Below are 16,450 nucleotides of genomic sequence, written 5' to 3'. Positions count from 1 at the left end.
TGCTGCTCAAAAACTTCATTTATTAAAAATAACAACACGAACTCGGTCCTTGTTATCTATCACTGCAAGGGGTTTTCTGGGATTCTTCAGAAGATGACGATTAGAAAGTTCCCAGTCTAGTAGAGGAAGATGGCCCATTGGCCACTCTGATGCTTGCCGTCTGGTTGGATCTAGGCGGGCTCTTGACCTGGAAGTTCATGGTTAACATGTTCTTTAAAATTCCTAACTTAAGCATTTGCGTTGACTGGGACCCTCTATTGGCATGAAAATAATGAGGAGAGATTCCCAGGGCCAGTGACCCCTACGACTTGTTCAACTGGGGTCATGGAGATTGCTCTCCAGTTGTAATTGGACCGGATGCTCTGAACCATCACCACGTTGACCATGTGGCCTACGAGAGGGGTGTATCCCAAAGGAAGGTGCAGGGAGTCGAAGGTGAAGAAGATGGTGTGGTTCAACATTCCTTTTCTCCTGTGGATACTGGTCACACACACCTGTCAGAGAAAGGGTGGCATTGAGTGTGAACCCTTGGTCACACCCTGTGCCTCCACACTATCAATAACCTCTTGTGGACCCCCTCTGTCACTGTTGCCTGTCCTGCCTGCTATGCTGCCAACACTGGCATGCTGTGTCCCCACTACCCTGACAGAATCCAACATCACACCAGGTGAGGAGGAGGCTCTTGGTGGAGCTATCCTGCTCAGGGGAGACCTTGTCCTACACCTTAGGCACCTATGGCCATTAGCCCCTAGGCTTAATGTTGAGAGATCAGGAATTGAGTAAAACAGAAAGACAGCATGAAGTGAACTATTACTCCCGCCCCCTGTCACTCTTGAAGGCATGATTTCATGTGTACCTTTGTGGAAACTCATTTTCATGTTAGCTTGCCCACGGCCCCACCGCGACCTCCCGCCCCCTGGACCCCCACCTTCCCGGCAATGTTCTCTGGACTGCTCCCTTTCCTTCCTGTTGTTTTAGAATATCCCAAGTAACAGTCAACCTAGCAAACCCTGTGCCTCAGAAGCGAAGCATGTCCATGTATGTTCTCTGGTGCCCTTCGTTCCTCTTTACAAAGTCCTCCCACTGAAGCTAATGACACAGGGAAGCATGCACCCGAGTGTGCACATGCGCCAGCGCCCCCAACAGATAGACAGGCACTAATATCACCACAAGAAGTGTCCCAGTGACCCAACGATGTGGAAAACCATTACCTCTTCCAGTCGCCTCCGTTTTGTGGCCTTCACTGAGTGTACTGTGATTTTTGAAGATCCTTGCTCCACAGAGTACTCGATATCTAGCCAGTCCCCTTCGTAAGGCGTAAACCCTAAGATGGCTAAGAGAACATTGAGTGGAAAATTCTACATCTCGCTCCAGTCTCACCTTTGCAGGGTTCTGGATAAAAGCGATTACGTTTTAGCTTTGTCAAGTAAAAGTGGCTACATTGACTTGTAAGACCACAATCAAGCAAGCATCGGGTGTAAAGTGCAGGCAGCTTAGAAATCTTGCACCTAGAATGGAAATTTATCATTCGTAGGCACTGGTTTTCCTTTGCTCCCTTAGCACAGTCAAATGGGCAAATGGGCAATGGCATCACAGCCTTTTCTTTGGGGCCCCCGAGGATTTACTGCTCAGTTGGTCACATCCTGAGTCCTTTTGTGGAGACAGAGTCTCAGAGTCCCAGGTTGTCTTCAGGCTGGCAAACTCTCTCCCCTTCCCTCATCTCTGCTGTGCTGTCTCCCTCCCTTTGTATCCTCTCTCCTCTTTGGTCTTTATATTCGTATCTCCCTCTCTCCCACTCTCTCCCTCTCTCTACTTCCCACTCTTTGGTTCTCTACAAATCTCTCTCCTCTCTCTTCCCACCCCTGTATCTCATCTTCTCCTGTCTCCTTCTTGACTCCTTCTCTCCCTCTCCCTCCACACCTCCCTCAATCACATTCATCTTCCCTGCCTTTTCTCTTCCCCCTTCCCTCTCTCTCCCTCTCTCCTTCCTTGTCTCTATTTCCTCTCCATTCCATTCTTTCTAGAACACCCTCCTGCTCCCTCCCACTGCTTTCTCCCTCCTCCTCTCCTGCTCTTATGCTGGTCTCTGCATACTTTGCACCCTCTGGCTCTCTGAGGCCTCTCTCTCCCCAGGTAAAGACACACACACACACAGACACGAACACACACACGCACAGAGACACAGACACAGACATGCACACACATAGACATGTACACGCACAGACACACACACACACACACACACACACACACACACACACACACACACACACACACACGGGAGCCCATAGTCCGAGAAGTATGTGCTCTAAACTACCGCACATATATAGCCCGTGAAAGAAACCTTTAGTAATGCTGTCTAGATGGAAGTGGTATTCATCAGCCATGTAGATGATATCGTTCTTCACATGGGAAACACAAGCCGATAGATCTTGGATCTTGGAGTCAGCTCCCTTAGGCACATTGTCTTCTGAACAAATACAAACCTACAAGAGAAGTTTGCAGCTTGTCTCCTTGGGAATTCTTTCTCCTCTGGGGTCTTTCTAGCACTCAACATCAGTTCCACACTCATTTCCCTCAACGTGATCTTTCTTCCAGGCACTGCCTATCCACTACCACTCCCAGTAGTCCCCAAGCCTATGAGGCATTGCCCCACAGGCTGGTCTGTGCCAGGACGCCACAAGCCCTCACAGCTACAGTCTCTAATGGACCTACCCACAAGCCTCCTGTCCAGGACCCATTGTCACAGGGCCCACTCCCTTACCACCACAGGGAATGCACACAGGCAGATTCAGATGTCTATGAGGACCACAGAGCCACCCTTGAGTAAACTGGAAGTGCACGGGTTCCTCCCCTGTGTGGAAGGGACAGACAGTGAGATGTGAGCTTTGTCTCTGTGTATGCACATGCATTGAATCCAGCCCTGCTAAGTGTTCAGATGGGACTAAACTGTGATTGGAGCCATGATTTAATTCCAGGTGAGATAGGAATTCCTAAGACTGTGTTCCTCACCACCATACTGAAAAGAAGAGCTACACATGACACATAAAACACTGAATACCAAAAAAGTCCAAAGGTCAAGGAGATGTGACAAAAGGCCGTGAGCCTTCCCATTATGTTTTATGACAGCCCCCCCAAAGTGCTAGCTCTGTAAGCAGTAATGATGCATCTGATTATTGGTCAATGGCTGTCAGAAATCAAAAAGGAGGCGTTCTCCTGAAGACTCCCCTAGCTCCAGAGAGAATCTCAGACTGTTTTCCCCTCTCCCTTTGCAAGGCTTGCGACCTTCACAGCCCTTCCTCAGATCCTGGTAAATGGGCCGTCTGTGGAGGATTATCAAATCTCTGTTCTACAAGATAGAGTTTCATGACTCTATAAACCATAAAAACCATTGGATCTCACACCCAAAATGGGAGAATCCTGTGCATCGTTAGTGTGGCTCGGTAAGTGTTTTCTGGAAGGTTAACATACAAGTCATTTGAGACAGCACTCCCACCTTTGCGACTGTGGCCTTGAAAACAGTCTTTTACCAGACAAAAGGCAGCCAGATTTGCAAGGTGGTGCTGTCTCTAATACTTACGACTGTTGATCCTACTGATTGAACACTGGAACAACACAGGGGTTTGTGCTGTAAAATGTGGGACTTACAGTTGGGTATGGTGGCATATGCACCAGGCCTAAAAGACTGAGTGTGGAGGAACCTTTGAGCCCATGAGATTTCAAGTATGCCCGGACAATAGAGATCCACCAGAAACCATTGTTAATATCTCTCTCTCTCTCTCTCTCTCTCTCTCTCTCTCTCTCTCTCTCTCTCTCTCTCTCTCACACACACACACACACACACACACACACACACACACACACACACAAGAAAAGAGGCCTTTGCATTTCATGACATGCTCCAGAGGAGCAGTACTAGAAAGGTTGCTTTGAAAGAAGACAGCTAATTTGAAAGCCCCGTGGGAAAAGTGAATCCTCCCAAACCTATGCAAAGCTTACTTCTTTGGCTTTCAATTCATGCAAGACTGGGTCTTCCTCCACATATGCAAGGACTTTGTCTCCAGCTTGCAGGGGCATGGCACCAATTACAACGTCAGTGCTGAAGAAGACACAGTCTTCAATCCAGCCGTAATCATTCCCGCAACTGGTCACGATGCCCTTCACAACTTTAGTGTTTGGTTCGCCTGTGAATGGGGACACCGCAGATGCCATGAAGTAATTACCAAAGCAAATGCCCATGGTAAAGAATCCTTGCCTGGGATGACATGGTACACGACACGTGCTTCTGCAAACAAGGGTTCTGATTTGAAGAAGACATGTTGAGGACTGGAAGCACTATGTGGCCACTGCAGGACTCTGAAGGCAGAATGTTAAGGTCCAGTCTTTCCTTTGCCATGCTCTTCATAGGAAGAGAATGAGCTGAGGACCAGATAGCCTCGGTTATAACCCTTGTCCTTCCCTGATGGTCTACATAACCACAAGAACATTTCTTAGAGTCCCTGACCAGTTTTGCAATTGGTGTCTCCTGATTTCTCTTGTGCACATTAACCAGCACATACGTGACCACTCCTTGGCAACCGTGTCTTGTATACCTTAAACTTCCAATGTTATTGCTGTCAGTGTGTCTGCAGGTGGACATTCTCTACGGAACCACAGCCACTGTAAATTGCTGCTGGCTAAGTTACCGTGGTGAGTTTCAGGACTCATCAGAGACAGCCCTGTAAACACAGGTATTTCAACCCTGCTACTAGGGAGAATGGCAGAGAAGGATCAAATGGTCAAGACCTTCCTAAGTTTCCTATGAAGCCTGAGGCCGTCCTGGGGCACAAAGTGTGTCCTTGAGTTAAATTCCCAATGTGAGCTAAGGACCTGGGCTGAAGCTGAGTTCTACACTGGGTTGCCTGGCCTGCAGGAGACCCTAGCTCCCATCTCCTGCATGACAACCGCATGCTTCATGAAATGGATTTGTATTCCTGAGGCCAAGGTTCACATCGTGGCACTAGACAAGTCCACGACTCATTCTTTATGCAGCTTAGGTTGGCATCAAACTTGTGGCCCTCCTGCCTTCACATCAAATTGTCTGTAGCCGTGGTGGGGAAAGACTAGAGCTTCTTTGGAGGCATTGCTCCTGAATATTAACCACGCATTGACACCAGGAATCACCAGATGCAAGTTAGAGTGACTTCAAACATGGATGCTCTACTAACTGGATTTGTGTGTCCCTCCATGGCTTCTGCATCAGCTCCTGCTTCCTGCCCTGTGCAAGGTCCAGTCCTGACTTCCTTTGGTGATGAACAGCAATGTAAAAGTGTAAGCTGCATAAACCCTTTCCTTCCCAACTTCTTCCTCATGATACTTGCTCAAATAGAAACCCTGACTAAGACAGATGCCATCCACCTGAGGAAACCTTATATGGCCCTAAACTCCCACCACCAAGAGGCCTTTTACCCATTCTGCTTGAGGGCTGACTAAATGTGAGACCTGAGTTGCTGAGAACAAAGTGAGTTGTACAAAATCATGGCCCCTGAACTTCTACCCATGGCAAAGCACTTGGACTGACTTCATTCTTCCTTCCAAATAAAGCTGGGAGTGGAAGCAAAAGGAAATCCATGCTCAAATGCAGAGTGCCTCCCTGCTCCTGGAAGTAGAAGACAGACTCTCAAGGGCCTTTTGCATCCCAGGTCTTGGGAATTGGTCAAGGTCGTTCCCACATGGACCCACCAAGAGATTTTGGTGGAGGATCAAAGTTCTCCCAACCATGGGTACCTGCTCCAGCGGGCAGCCACTGAGTGCAGCTGCAGGTCTAACCATCCCCCCCACCCCCACCCCGCCGCTGCTCACAGCTAAGGAGGGCCTTTCTGAGGGGTTTCATGTAAAGAAGACTAGGACACCGAGTGCCCGAGGAGTACCTTCAAGGTGTGTTCGGTCTCTTTCCACAGACTGAATATTCCATTGGAAGAAGTACAACAGCCTGAGTAAACGCCTGGCACCACAGTCAGAGAAACAGCTGCAGCAGGTGCACGAAGGCCGGGATGTCGTGACACCCATGGTGCCACCTCTTGATTTCTTCCCTCAAACCTGGGAAATGGTACCAGATGGCTACTGGGCAGCCCTCCGGACAGCCAGGCTCATCTTAGCACCCTGGCAGCTCAACAGGAGTCCCTTCCACAGCCTCTCCTGAGAGCTTGGTAACCAGTGGGCATTGTTCCAGAACAGCCAATGGGGGCAGAGCACGTTCTCATAATGCTCCTCTGGCCAATGGCAAGCTTCGGGCGGAGAAACATGGATCCTCTATGCATTTTGTCCCGGGGATAGGAAGAAGATATAAATGAACTATCTGATGATGCCTGGCGCGTTCTCTGAATGTTGGGAAGAGATTAGTGCAACATTCGCTGAGAGGACTAGAGCTCTGGCTTAGGCCCGGTGCCCCAAATGTGTCCCTGGGCGAACAAGCAAAATCCAGTATGCATTCAGAATAAAAATTGACCATTAATTGCCTAGCCAGTTTTCAACAGTGGTCGGGGTCGGGCTCTGAGTTAATCTTGAGGGTGGTGCGGTTCCTGTGAGTAAGCCAGGTAGTGTTTGGCAAGGTAGTGTTCTTGAAGAGCCTGTGGGTCCAGGAAGAATTTCACTTTGGGGCCCTGCACCATGACTGGGATAGCGATCCTGTGAGTAGGTCAGAGCCATCTTCAACACTTGCTGTTCATGCTAGCGCTCCTTGGATGGAGGCCAGTCCTGCATTATCATAGACACTCCTAATTCTCATTGCTAACATGCATTCACTGTTAGCTTGTGTGTGCAAGACATCTGGTGGACCTTGACTCATTCCTTCATCAACTCCTGCGGACATAGTGAACACAACAGGCAATGGCCTTGGCCCTATGGCTTTAACTTCCTCAGAGCACAAGAAAAAGCCACTTGATACAAAGGGTGACTAAAAGAAGAAAAGGGCCCACAGTGATAAGTCCTCAAAGCTGACCATGAGTTCCCTGCAGGAATGAGGTTTGGTAGCGCAGTGGGACTTCAAGGTCATGATTGAGCCTTGGTGTAGAATGGAGAACAATCAAGGGGTAGGGGATACATGCAGAGCGACCAGCGAAGCAGAAGCTTCCCGTTAAAGCCCAGAGAAGAGCTTCCTTAATTGCGAGAACATCCCAGATATGATTCAGGACATGAGTGTGCTGGACTTGTGGGTAAATGCCGGCCATTCCAGCACTTTCAATGCAGGAACAGAACCATCTCTAAGAACCTGTGGCCAACATGGTCCATGTAGTGAATTCCAGGACAACTCAGCCTGTGTACTGAGACACTGTCTAAACAAGCAGATAGAGTGACTGAACATGAGAGAGAAAAGGGAGAGTTACAGAGGGTGCCAATGGGAGAGAGATGGCAGGGGAGGTGGTCAACCCGAGGAGCCCTTCCCTCAGCAGCCTTCTTCATCTCCAATCAAATCCACTAGCATTCTCCCCGAGGAATCTCAGACCAGTCCCGAGAAGGAGCACAACGTCCAACCCTTCATAACCACGTGTTGGTGGCAAGAATGTTTCACATCACATGGTTCAGTTCAGGGTGGCTTATGTGACAGGAAGCAGGGTGCCATATGCCGAGAGCACTCCTGTCACATCAGGAACTGCACTGCCTCTTAATCCTGTGGCAGAGAGAGTTGCAGGAAGCCTGAATTAGGGCATGTGATCAGGGGAAGATGTGGAGCTCCAGTTTCTACCACACGGTCTCTGGGTGTTGTTCACCAGGAAAGGCTAACCTTTAAAACCAGGAGCTAACTCTACCCAGCTCACCTGAATGCCCAGCAGACACTAGCCAAACACTGTTAGGGTCAACTCTGCCTCTCCACAGTCTGCTGAGAAGTACATGGCTCTGGATTTTCTGGGAGCTGTGTGATCTGCTATCACTAGCTGGTCCTGTTTAGGTGTTTGAAACCTCATCTCCAACATTAACCCCAGAAAACACTGTCGCTTTGCCCTTGACCCATGTGTGCGTAGAAGCCTGTCGCACAACACTAACCTGAAAAACACATTTGAAAATCCTGTTTGGTGACAGAGCTCACAATGTGGAAATGCAGAGATCAAGTGTCCAGCAGCTTCCTGTCAAGTGACGGCAGTCAGGTTGGGTAGGAAACACGAGGCCTGGACGTGCAGTCATCAGGAACACTGCTGCCTTCATTCCCTCTCCCTCCTTCACTGTGGGTCACTGGTTACCTCTGTGTAGAGGCTTGTTATTCACTCAGGAACTATCTATCCTGGAATCTATGATGCCTCATCTGTGTCATTCCTGTGTAAAGTTGAAGGAAGAAAGATGATCTTCCAGCTCCAGTTTTTTTTTTGAAGTCCATGCAGACAGAAGGAAATTGTTTTTCATATAGGATAAACCAGCCCAAGATGGGAATAATTTTTGGTGGTGGACAATCTACACCCTGGCATTGCCCATCTTACAGGAAGCAGATTGAGCCTCTCTGCTGAGATTAGCACAGGCTGTACTTTCTTATAGGTCTTGGCCTTCCAGGCCTATGGGTGTCTTTGCTTCATGGACCAGACTTCCGACCTTGCTACAGCCTTGCTGAGAGGCTGGACCACGGTGGTGTCCTGACTACATTAGTGGCAGTATTGCCACCTCTTCCACCTGTGCCCTCTGTCCTGGTCCTCAGGGACTCTCCAACTTCTGAACAAGAATCTCTAAGTCCCTGACAAGGAGCTGACCCTAGAAGTACCACCCAAGCTTTCCCAGGAGGATCCCTTAGAGGTGGCCATGAGCACACCCACTGTCCATGGCCATAAGGGGCTGTCAATGTCCACAGACAATGCCATTCAACGTCTATGTTCAGGGTTCCGACCACTTACAGGGCCGTCTCTCTCTCCCCTATATGGTACAACCATGTCAATTCACCTCAACACTAGTCAAACTCAGGAATGCTGCAAGCCACAGGACACCCTGAAGGTGGGATCACATTCTCTTCTAGGTGAACCTCCCCGGGTGACCCTAAGGTAGACCTGGGTCCAGATGCCCCGTGTGCCCAGCTAAAGGAGAAAGTCAGGAGGCACACACATGCATATATGGTCCCTAGATCTATGAGAATTGGTAAGCAGGAGTGAGAGCTCAGAACTACCCCCATGAAACAGGGACTGCTATGGGAAGAATGCCTGCCTCTGGGGGAAATGACTCCAGAAGAACCAGACAGGCCACAACTGCAGAAGTGTGCACAGAGTCCTGCGGAGAGAGATGTGTCTTTTTCAAGTCCCACACGTTCACAGGAAATGTCAGGAGATGTTAAGCACGGACCCCAGTGGAGAGCAGTAGTCAAGGATAGTAGGCTATCCATCCACAAGGAAGCAATTCTTTGCATAGTATACCTTCCGGTCCCTACCTGGGGAACTTCAATGCCTTTCTGATGACTGTGAAATCAGCCTCCCTCAGAATGGTACCCCAAGCGAGACTCCAGATCCTGGTTGCTCCTCCTACTCCCTTGTGCTCCAGGTTTTGCCTGTACTCAAGGTCCTGGGGGTACCAAGGATGGCCAGGGACTCCTGCCCACAAGGTGTGGGGCCATGGAAGGGAGCCCCTTAGAGCTCTGGCCCAGTCTGCCTAACTTATCCCTAGGATATGGACACTTTAGTGAGTTCTTCAGATGCCACTTCACGACACCCAGGTGGTCGTTTAAAGCAACAGACTCCTTGCTCTCTCCACCTTCTGGCATTTCCACAGTTAAGCAAAGCAGTATTTCTACCCTTCAATGCCTCAGCATAAATCATAACCCTTGTGCTCAGTTGTCACAGGCTGTCACATGGCCTGTGGCCTCCCAGCACACCAGGGAAGCTGAGGCCCCACCCCGCCCCACTGCCTGTTTTTCCTCATTTTCATTCCTGTGCTATGATCTGAGACCTTCAGGGAGTGGCTGCTGATGTCAGTGGTGGGGCTAGGGCAGGAATCTTGAGGGGTGAGACAAACAGCAGCCATCCCAACGGCTTTGATCAAATCTCATTTCTGTGTAGTCCTAAACAACAAGGTACAGACTTGTTTTGTGTTTTGAAATAAATAGGCAGTGCTGGGCTTTTACCAAAAAAGGAACTCAAGAGGCCCCTGGGTCCTTCTGGCTCCTGACAGAGCCTGAACCACAGAATGATCAGATAACACAGTGAGGGACATTTATGTGCCGGGAAGTTCCCAAGGGGTGTCCAGAAGGCCCCTGAATGAGTGGACTTTGTAGACCAGGCCTTACTGTGGAGATGAACCTGCAGTGCAGGTCCAATGAGCCTTGGGGGAGGCTATTGGGGCAGCATGGACTTCACAGCTTTGTAAAGAGCTGGGTGCTCTGTGGGCTTTCCTTCCTGTGTCTGGAAAGTGGTGCTTGCTTGTAATAACCCTTCACCACGGCCCTGCTTCTCTAGGTTTCAGGGCCCTGGACAGAAACTCCTACTAACCTCATGGCTTAAAAAATGGTGAGATGATGTAGTCCAAGCTCCCCTGGCTCAAATTTGGGCTGTAGAACCCCTTGCTGTCCAGGAAAGCCCGAGGAGGAGATCCTCCCTTACCTCTTCTAGCTTTCTGGTGGATGCAGCCATGTTCCCTGTCTGTCCTCACTGGATCTGGCCTCTTTTGCAGCTCTCTGAATTTGCTAATCTTACCCAATTCTTATGGTTTTTCTTGCAAAAAATAAAAAAAAAAGTATGCCTTTCTTCTGGGCCTGCACTCAGAGGGGATGAGCAGCTCCGGGCCGGAGTCACTGGATGTGTAATCCCCTAATGTGAGCACTTGGACACAGATTCCTGGTCTCTGAACGAGTCAGCTGTGCTCTGAATTACTCAGCCATATCCATAGCCCCTGACTTTGGACTTTTCATAAGAATTCAACTCATTAGGGTTACGATCTTCTCTAATCCAATGTGGTCTCCTTTTCACCTAAATTACACTTGCAAGGACCTTATTTCCAATTACACTTGCATGGACCTTATTTCCACGTGAGGTCCTATATTACTTTTACAGACTGACCTAGAGTGTGGGGCACTGTTTCAAGAAGTCTGGTGCCTGTCACAAAGCGTGGTCAGTAAATGGATCTGATCTTGTTCAGATATTAGCCTGCCTTGGGGTTCTTCACAGTGAGGTGCAGGGATATCCAAAAGGAAGCTCTCTGACAGGGCTCCAGAGAGAGAGGCTCATCATCAAACAGAGCAGCTGGGCCCCTTTAGAAGGGACTATGGGTAATGGAGAGAGTCTTCAACAGTTAAGAGCACTGACTGCTCATCCTGAAAACCTGGGTGGGGCTTCAGCACTCACCAGAGACTCACAACACACAGTAAGTCCAGACCCAAGTGATCTGCCGCCCTCTCCTGGCCTCCCAGTGCATTGCATGCATTTGATGCACAGACAAGCATGCAGAGGAAAAGAGTCACACACAAAGGATAGATTAAATTTAAAAAAGAGACATGCCTATGGGAGGAATGGTTGGAACACGTCAAGGGGAGAAGGAGCCAAAAGTCCACCTCTAGATACTGGAGTCAAGGACCTGGAGAGATGGCTCAGTGACTAAGAAGTGTGGCTACTGTTTCAGAGGGCCTGAGTTCAATCCCCTGCACCCACATGGCAGCTCACAACCATCTGTAACTGCAGTTCCAGCGCCCCAGACACCCTCACACAGACAGACAGACAGGCAAAACACCAAAGCGCGTAAACAAAAACAGAGAAATGAATCATTAAAAGCAGTCTGGTGTCAAGTTTGATGGTTGGCAGGAGTAAGAAGAAACAAATGATCCTCATGTAGAGAGTCCGTGCAGCAGCTGGGCACCAGGAGAGAGTCAGCTCTGCAGCTTGGCCCGATAAAAGGGTCAGGCCAGCAGATGGGCACCAGAAGACAGTCACCTCAGCAGCTTGGTACCAGGAGGGAGTCAGCTCTGCAGCTTGCTTCAGAGAGGCAGATTGCAGCCTGTGGATTTGTCCTGAGATGAATGAGAGAAAAAAAATGAAAGGAGGACATTACTGTTCCTAGGTGTGTTGAAGGGAAGGATTAATGTAGCTATGAGAGAGAGAGAGAGAGAGAGAGAGAGAGAGAGAGAGAGAGAGAGAGCGCATGGCAAGGTTTGAGACAACTGGGAGAGCCGGATTGGACACGGGCATGAGATTGAGTTGGGCCGCATGAAGAAAGGGCTAAGGGGAGAGCCAGGAGGAGACCCAGAGTCCCAGTGGGCAAAAATGACTATCATAGAAAGGTGTCTGGGTTATACAGGGAAGAGAAGATGGCTAAAGGGCAGCTGAGGCGAATCCCTGGTCTGATGCAACTTAGGACTGGGGGCTGGGTACCCTAGCCATGAGGACTCTGAAAGAGGCAGGGACTGGGAGATGCTGGGAGAGTCAGATTTCATATATCAATAGGAATTTCAGTTAGGCATCAGTCCCCTGTTTGACCCCTAAAAACACGGACTAGGAGGAAATGCATCCAACAACTTTTAGTTTCTTTTCTGTTAACAGAGTGTCTTCATAAACTGTCAAACAGGCTTGGACTCTCAGACATCCTGATCTCAACTCTAAAGCAGCTGGGAATCATTGCCAGCTTGACAAAGCATGACCCCTCACCCCAATATATTATTCTGGATCAGGAAGAACCACAATTCTGTCTTCAAGTTATGTAAGCATGGGCGCACCCTCATGGTCCACATAGACCCCTGGTGTTCATCAGCTGTTGTATGACCTTTACTTGAGAGGTGGGAACAGCTGTCTAGACACTCCAAATAGGAAACCAGCCGTAGTCCACAAACCCATTCAGCACAGGTCCTGCTGATTTAACCAGTGATTGGGTTTGGGTTCACACAGGTCCATCGGCAATGTGTTACTAACAGGAGCATAAAGGACACAAAGGCACTGTCCCCCCCCAAAGCCCTGTCAACAGGAGTGAGAGTCCAGAGAGTTGCAAAACTGTGTCCTCTGCACGACTTGCAGGAAACTCAGCAAGGTGGTCAGAGAGGCTCCTCCTCCCTGAAGTGCTCCACTCATTGTATAACACTGTGAATTAGCCTTGTGCACATTAGGAGTGTCCACCTTGTGAGGCTCGCTTTATTTACTTCTGGAGTCTCATTATCCTCTCTCCATCTCCAAGAAGGAGTGTTTCAATCATCTGGTAGTCACTATACAATTGTACTTCCCCTAGAACACGGTAGCTCCATGTGTGTCTTGCCATGGCTTTCCTGTGTTCTGCAGCAGATCACATGCTTGTCTTCCTGGCCGGTTCACAAAGGGATGAGGGCCTGCTGTCAAGGAGTAGCCCTTGGCTGCATCTCTGCTGAGGCTCCTCTTGTCTTACCCTTCCCGGACCACAGAATTCCCCATAACACCTCTACTTTCTGGCCTGCCCTGCTGCAGCCTCAATGTGGGTGGAAACCTCACAGGCAGCACCATAATCCTCAGCAGAGTCGGCTCCAGTCCTCAAAGCTCGTGGCAAAGGCCCCTCCATTGGTGAGAGTCTAGAGAGGATGTGTGTACTCGGGCACCCAAAACCCTCCCCCGAGCACCAGTTATCACACCAGCCTTTTGTGGCCTTGGACAACAACAGGCCTGGACAGAACAGCCCATCAAATTTAAAACAGACTCATCCTTAAGACTTTTTTGTACATTTTCCCAAAATGAGCTCCCTGGAATTGGAGAAGCACGAACCTGTTCCATCACCTACCTCAAACACGCAAGCCTGGTCTAGGGTTCCATCAGCTTAACCTGCCCCCGAAAAATCCTGATGCCGAGAGCAGAAGTCTGAAGTACAGTACGAGCTCCTATACCCTTCCGCCCTTGTGTGAGGAAGCCACGGTTCAAACCATGTGCCCTAAGTCAGATTTGGGCATAAGCTGAATATACAGGTCATGAGCCTCACCTTGAGTCACAACCATTTATTAATGTGCATTTAAAATTGTCACCACAAATGGAGGTCGCAGAGCTCTACTGGCCATTCCTGTATCAACTGGTGCAGGCGTATGCACACTGCCAGGTCTGAGAAACAGTCCAGTACTTGAGCTGTTTTTCGTGTTTTGAAGGCATAAGACGCTAACAGAGTTTCTTGGTTGTCCTCTTTGTTTCTAAGTCTCTTTTATGACAGTCTCAGGTAGCTAAGGCTGAATGAAATCTCAACACAGAGCCAAAAGATTTGTTACAGTTCCGTGAGAGACTGAACCTTTCCAACGCGTAGGAAAACCCTTTCAACAGGACGGTAAAGAAGTCAAAGGATTTCTAGAAGTCCCTGAAACTGAAAAGATTCTCGAGGGTTCCTCTGACACAGAAAGCAATAAAAGCTGAGCCCCCCCCCACCCCCGCAGACATCCAAGCTGTAAAACGTGCTCTGAGGCCAGAGCAGCTGCCTGGAAGAAGCAGCTCACCTGAGATGCCTGGAAGACATTTAGACCCATTTAGGCGCTTGGGAAAACCCCTGCCCAACCTGTTGATCTGCCTGCAGGCTGTGCACTGTGCTCCTGGTTCCTAGGTTTTTCTCACCCATGCTGGGGTGGGCTTAGATGGTGCAACTGACTGAGTCACTCTGCTTCTGTCAGTAACCTCTCACCCATATTCCTGTAAGTGACCCCAGGAAAGCTCTGCCTCCCTACGCGAGACGTTGGTGGTGTCTGTACTGTAGTCTGTCTCGGCCTCCCTGTCCGGGGTGAAGAGACAAGTGTGTGTTGCCTCTCCCCACAAAAAGACTTGTCAAACGGCGTCAAGGAGGACTTGGCCCTTTTGGTTCCCTCTCCTTCTCCTCCTGAGTGCTGTGACCCCGGGGGCAGACCATCCAGCCCGAAGTAAATATCGTGCTGGGGTTCACCCCAAATTTTAGGGCAAACATTCTCTCAGCTGAGCTGCAATCCGAGTTCATTCACAGTTTTCTGACATGGCTAACAATTTGGTGTCCATTATGAACATTCCCAGCCATATCTTTAAAACATTTTCAAATGTCTCATATTTGCTCACCGGTGCGCTGAATAGTTTTAATTTTAACCAGTCTTGATACATGTACAAAACATACTTCATTTTGGCTTTGCCTAGCATCTTTCTCAAGACAAAATCTGCTAAATCCTTGATGGAGTTTCAGTGTGGGTTGAGTTTCGTGATGTTTAAGTTGCCCATTCCAATGTTTGGCCTATTTTTCCATCAAATCTTATTTATTTTTGCTCAAAATATTTTTATGTATAGAACGTGTCTGGGATGTAAGGATGATCTCTCTACATTCAAACTCCGTACATGGAAGTCGGGATTCATTTTCAGGATGTGCAGTTTTGTGGCCTTTTGAGCTCATAGGTGCAGTACCGGCTGTAGCCAGCAGATGGCAGAGGATGCACTGGCGTTGGTCAGACTGTTGGGAGATAGCTCAGAAAGCCACATGATTTGGGGGTACCACTGTGGCTGAGAAGCAAATTCTGGACCCCAGTGGGTCCTTTCTTGGCTTCTATTAAGTTTGATCTTTTCTTCATTGATTCGTTTGTACATTGTATGGATTAATTTAGATGGAACATCAATTTGAGAGGTATTCCACGCATGCTCATTGGGTGCTTAAAACACGCCCACCCACCAGATTGTTCTCCTTTCTCCTAACCTCACAGCCATCACTGCTGCAGCCTCTCCTGCTGCTGTGTTTCGTTCTTTTCCCTTTTCTCTTCTAGACGTCTTCATGTATGAGGGAGGGCATGCAATAGTTGTTTATAGGTATCTCGATTTGTGGCTTCCAGCGCGGATTCATTTCCATGTCACCCTCCTGTACTTACCGGATTTGTGAATGGCTTGGCTCATTCTCCCACTCTCGTCTCAGATTCATAGACTTGCTCTTATGACATCATCGGAATTCAATCTTTGATTACTTTCAGCAAACACGAATTCATTCCCTTTTGGAGTCACTTACTGTTACTATGCTTTATCTGTTTTAAAAGTTTGTGCGTCTTTAAAAATCATTTTAGGGCTGGAGATGTACTCGGCAGACACTTGTGGTGCTCGAGAAGCTTGTTCAAGGCCCTTAACCCAGATCGCAACACTTCCGTGCGTAATGGTTGTGTACAGTTACGTAAAGGCTTCATCCGATTCTGAGATCATGAACGAGACTATTCTGTTACTTAGAGTAGGATCAGCATACTCCCTGGAATTTACCTGTGTGGTAAGCTAGACTGGACTAACCTTACTTTCCAATACATAGTCAACTTGCCAGCATCATTTCTTGCTGTCCAATAAATGCTGCCTTGGAAAGCAAACCTTTCTGTACACCTGGATTGTGGATGCTGCGGTCCCTCGGTGCGGCCCGTGGACGGTTGGCAGGCTTCCATAGGACCATGATAATACTGTAGTGCCCGTGTCTACTGGTAAACCCCTTAACAGGAAATAGAGGATAGTAGAAACCAGTAGTTTGCCTGGATAAGGGCAAGAGCAACTCAGCCCCAGGATTTACAGGAGCTCCCTAGGGTGCTGGCAGCCTGGCACCTCCCCATAGC

General features: G+C 48.9%; 1 protein-coding gene across 2 annotated transcripts; it reads right to left on the bottom strand.

Moving 5' to 3' along the window:
* 4933416I08Rikl (RIKEN cDNA 4933416I08 gene like) lies at positions 1-6,214 on the bottom strand. Of its 2 annotated transcripts, none has more exons than XM_039100184.2 (5): positions 5,910-6,214; positions 4,000-4,184; positions 2,345-2,486; positions 1,212-1,333; positions 1-494 (listed from the first exon to the last, which is right to left on the bottom strand). In XM_039100184.2, the coding sequence occupies exons 1-5, from the start codon at positions 6,046-6,048 to the stop codon at positions 255-257; spliced, it is 828 nt and encodes a 275-aa protein (XP_038956112.1). In that variant the 5' UTR covers positions 6,049-6,214; the 3' UTR covers positions 1-254. The 2 variants fall into 2 exon arrangements, with proteins under 2 accessions (XP_038956112.1, XP_038956113.1); XM_039100185.2 differs by having other exon boundaries at positions 1,212-1,324; positions 5,910-6,194.
* Positions 6,215-16,450: the final 10,236 nt, after the last annotated feature.

Source organism: Rattus norvegicus, chromosome X (assembly GCF_036323735.1).
Source record: "Rattus norvegicus strain BN/NHsdMcwi chromosome X, GRCr8, whole genome shotgun sequence".
Taxonomy (NCBI): Eukaryota; Metazoa; Chordata; class Mammalia; order Rodentia; family Muridae; genus Rattus; species Rattus norvegicus.
This window is presented reverse-complemented; position numbering and strand designations above follow the sequence as displayed.

What these genes read in the sequence shown, in the direction of transcription:
- 4933416I08Rikl (XM_039100184.2), bottom strand. Translation starts at nt 6,048, where the DNA reads ATGGGTGTCACGACATCCCGGCCTTCGTGCACCTGCTGCAGCTGTTTC. An exon ending in TCTAGACAGCATTACTAAAG is followed by an intron (nt 1,334 to 2,344) that starts GTTTCTTTCACG and finishes ATGTTCTCTTAG; the next exon opens with CCATCTTAGGGTTTACGCCT. An exon ending in AACGGAGGCGACTGGAAGAG is followed by an intron (nt 495 to 1,211) that starts GTAATGGTTTTC and finishes TTTCTCTGACAG; the next exon opens with GTGTGTGTGACCAGTATCCA.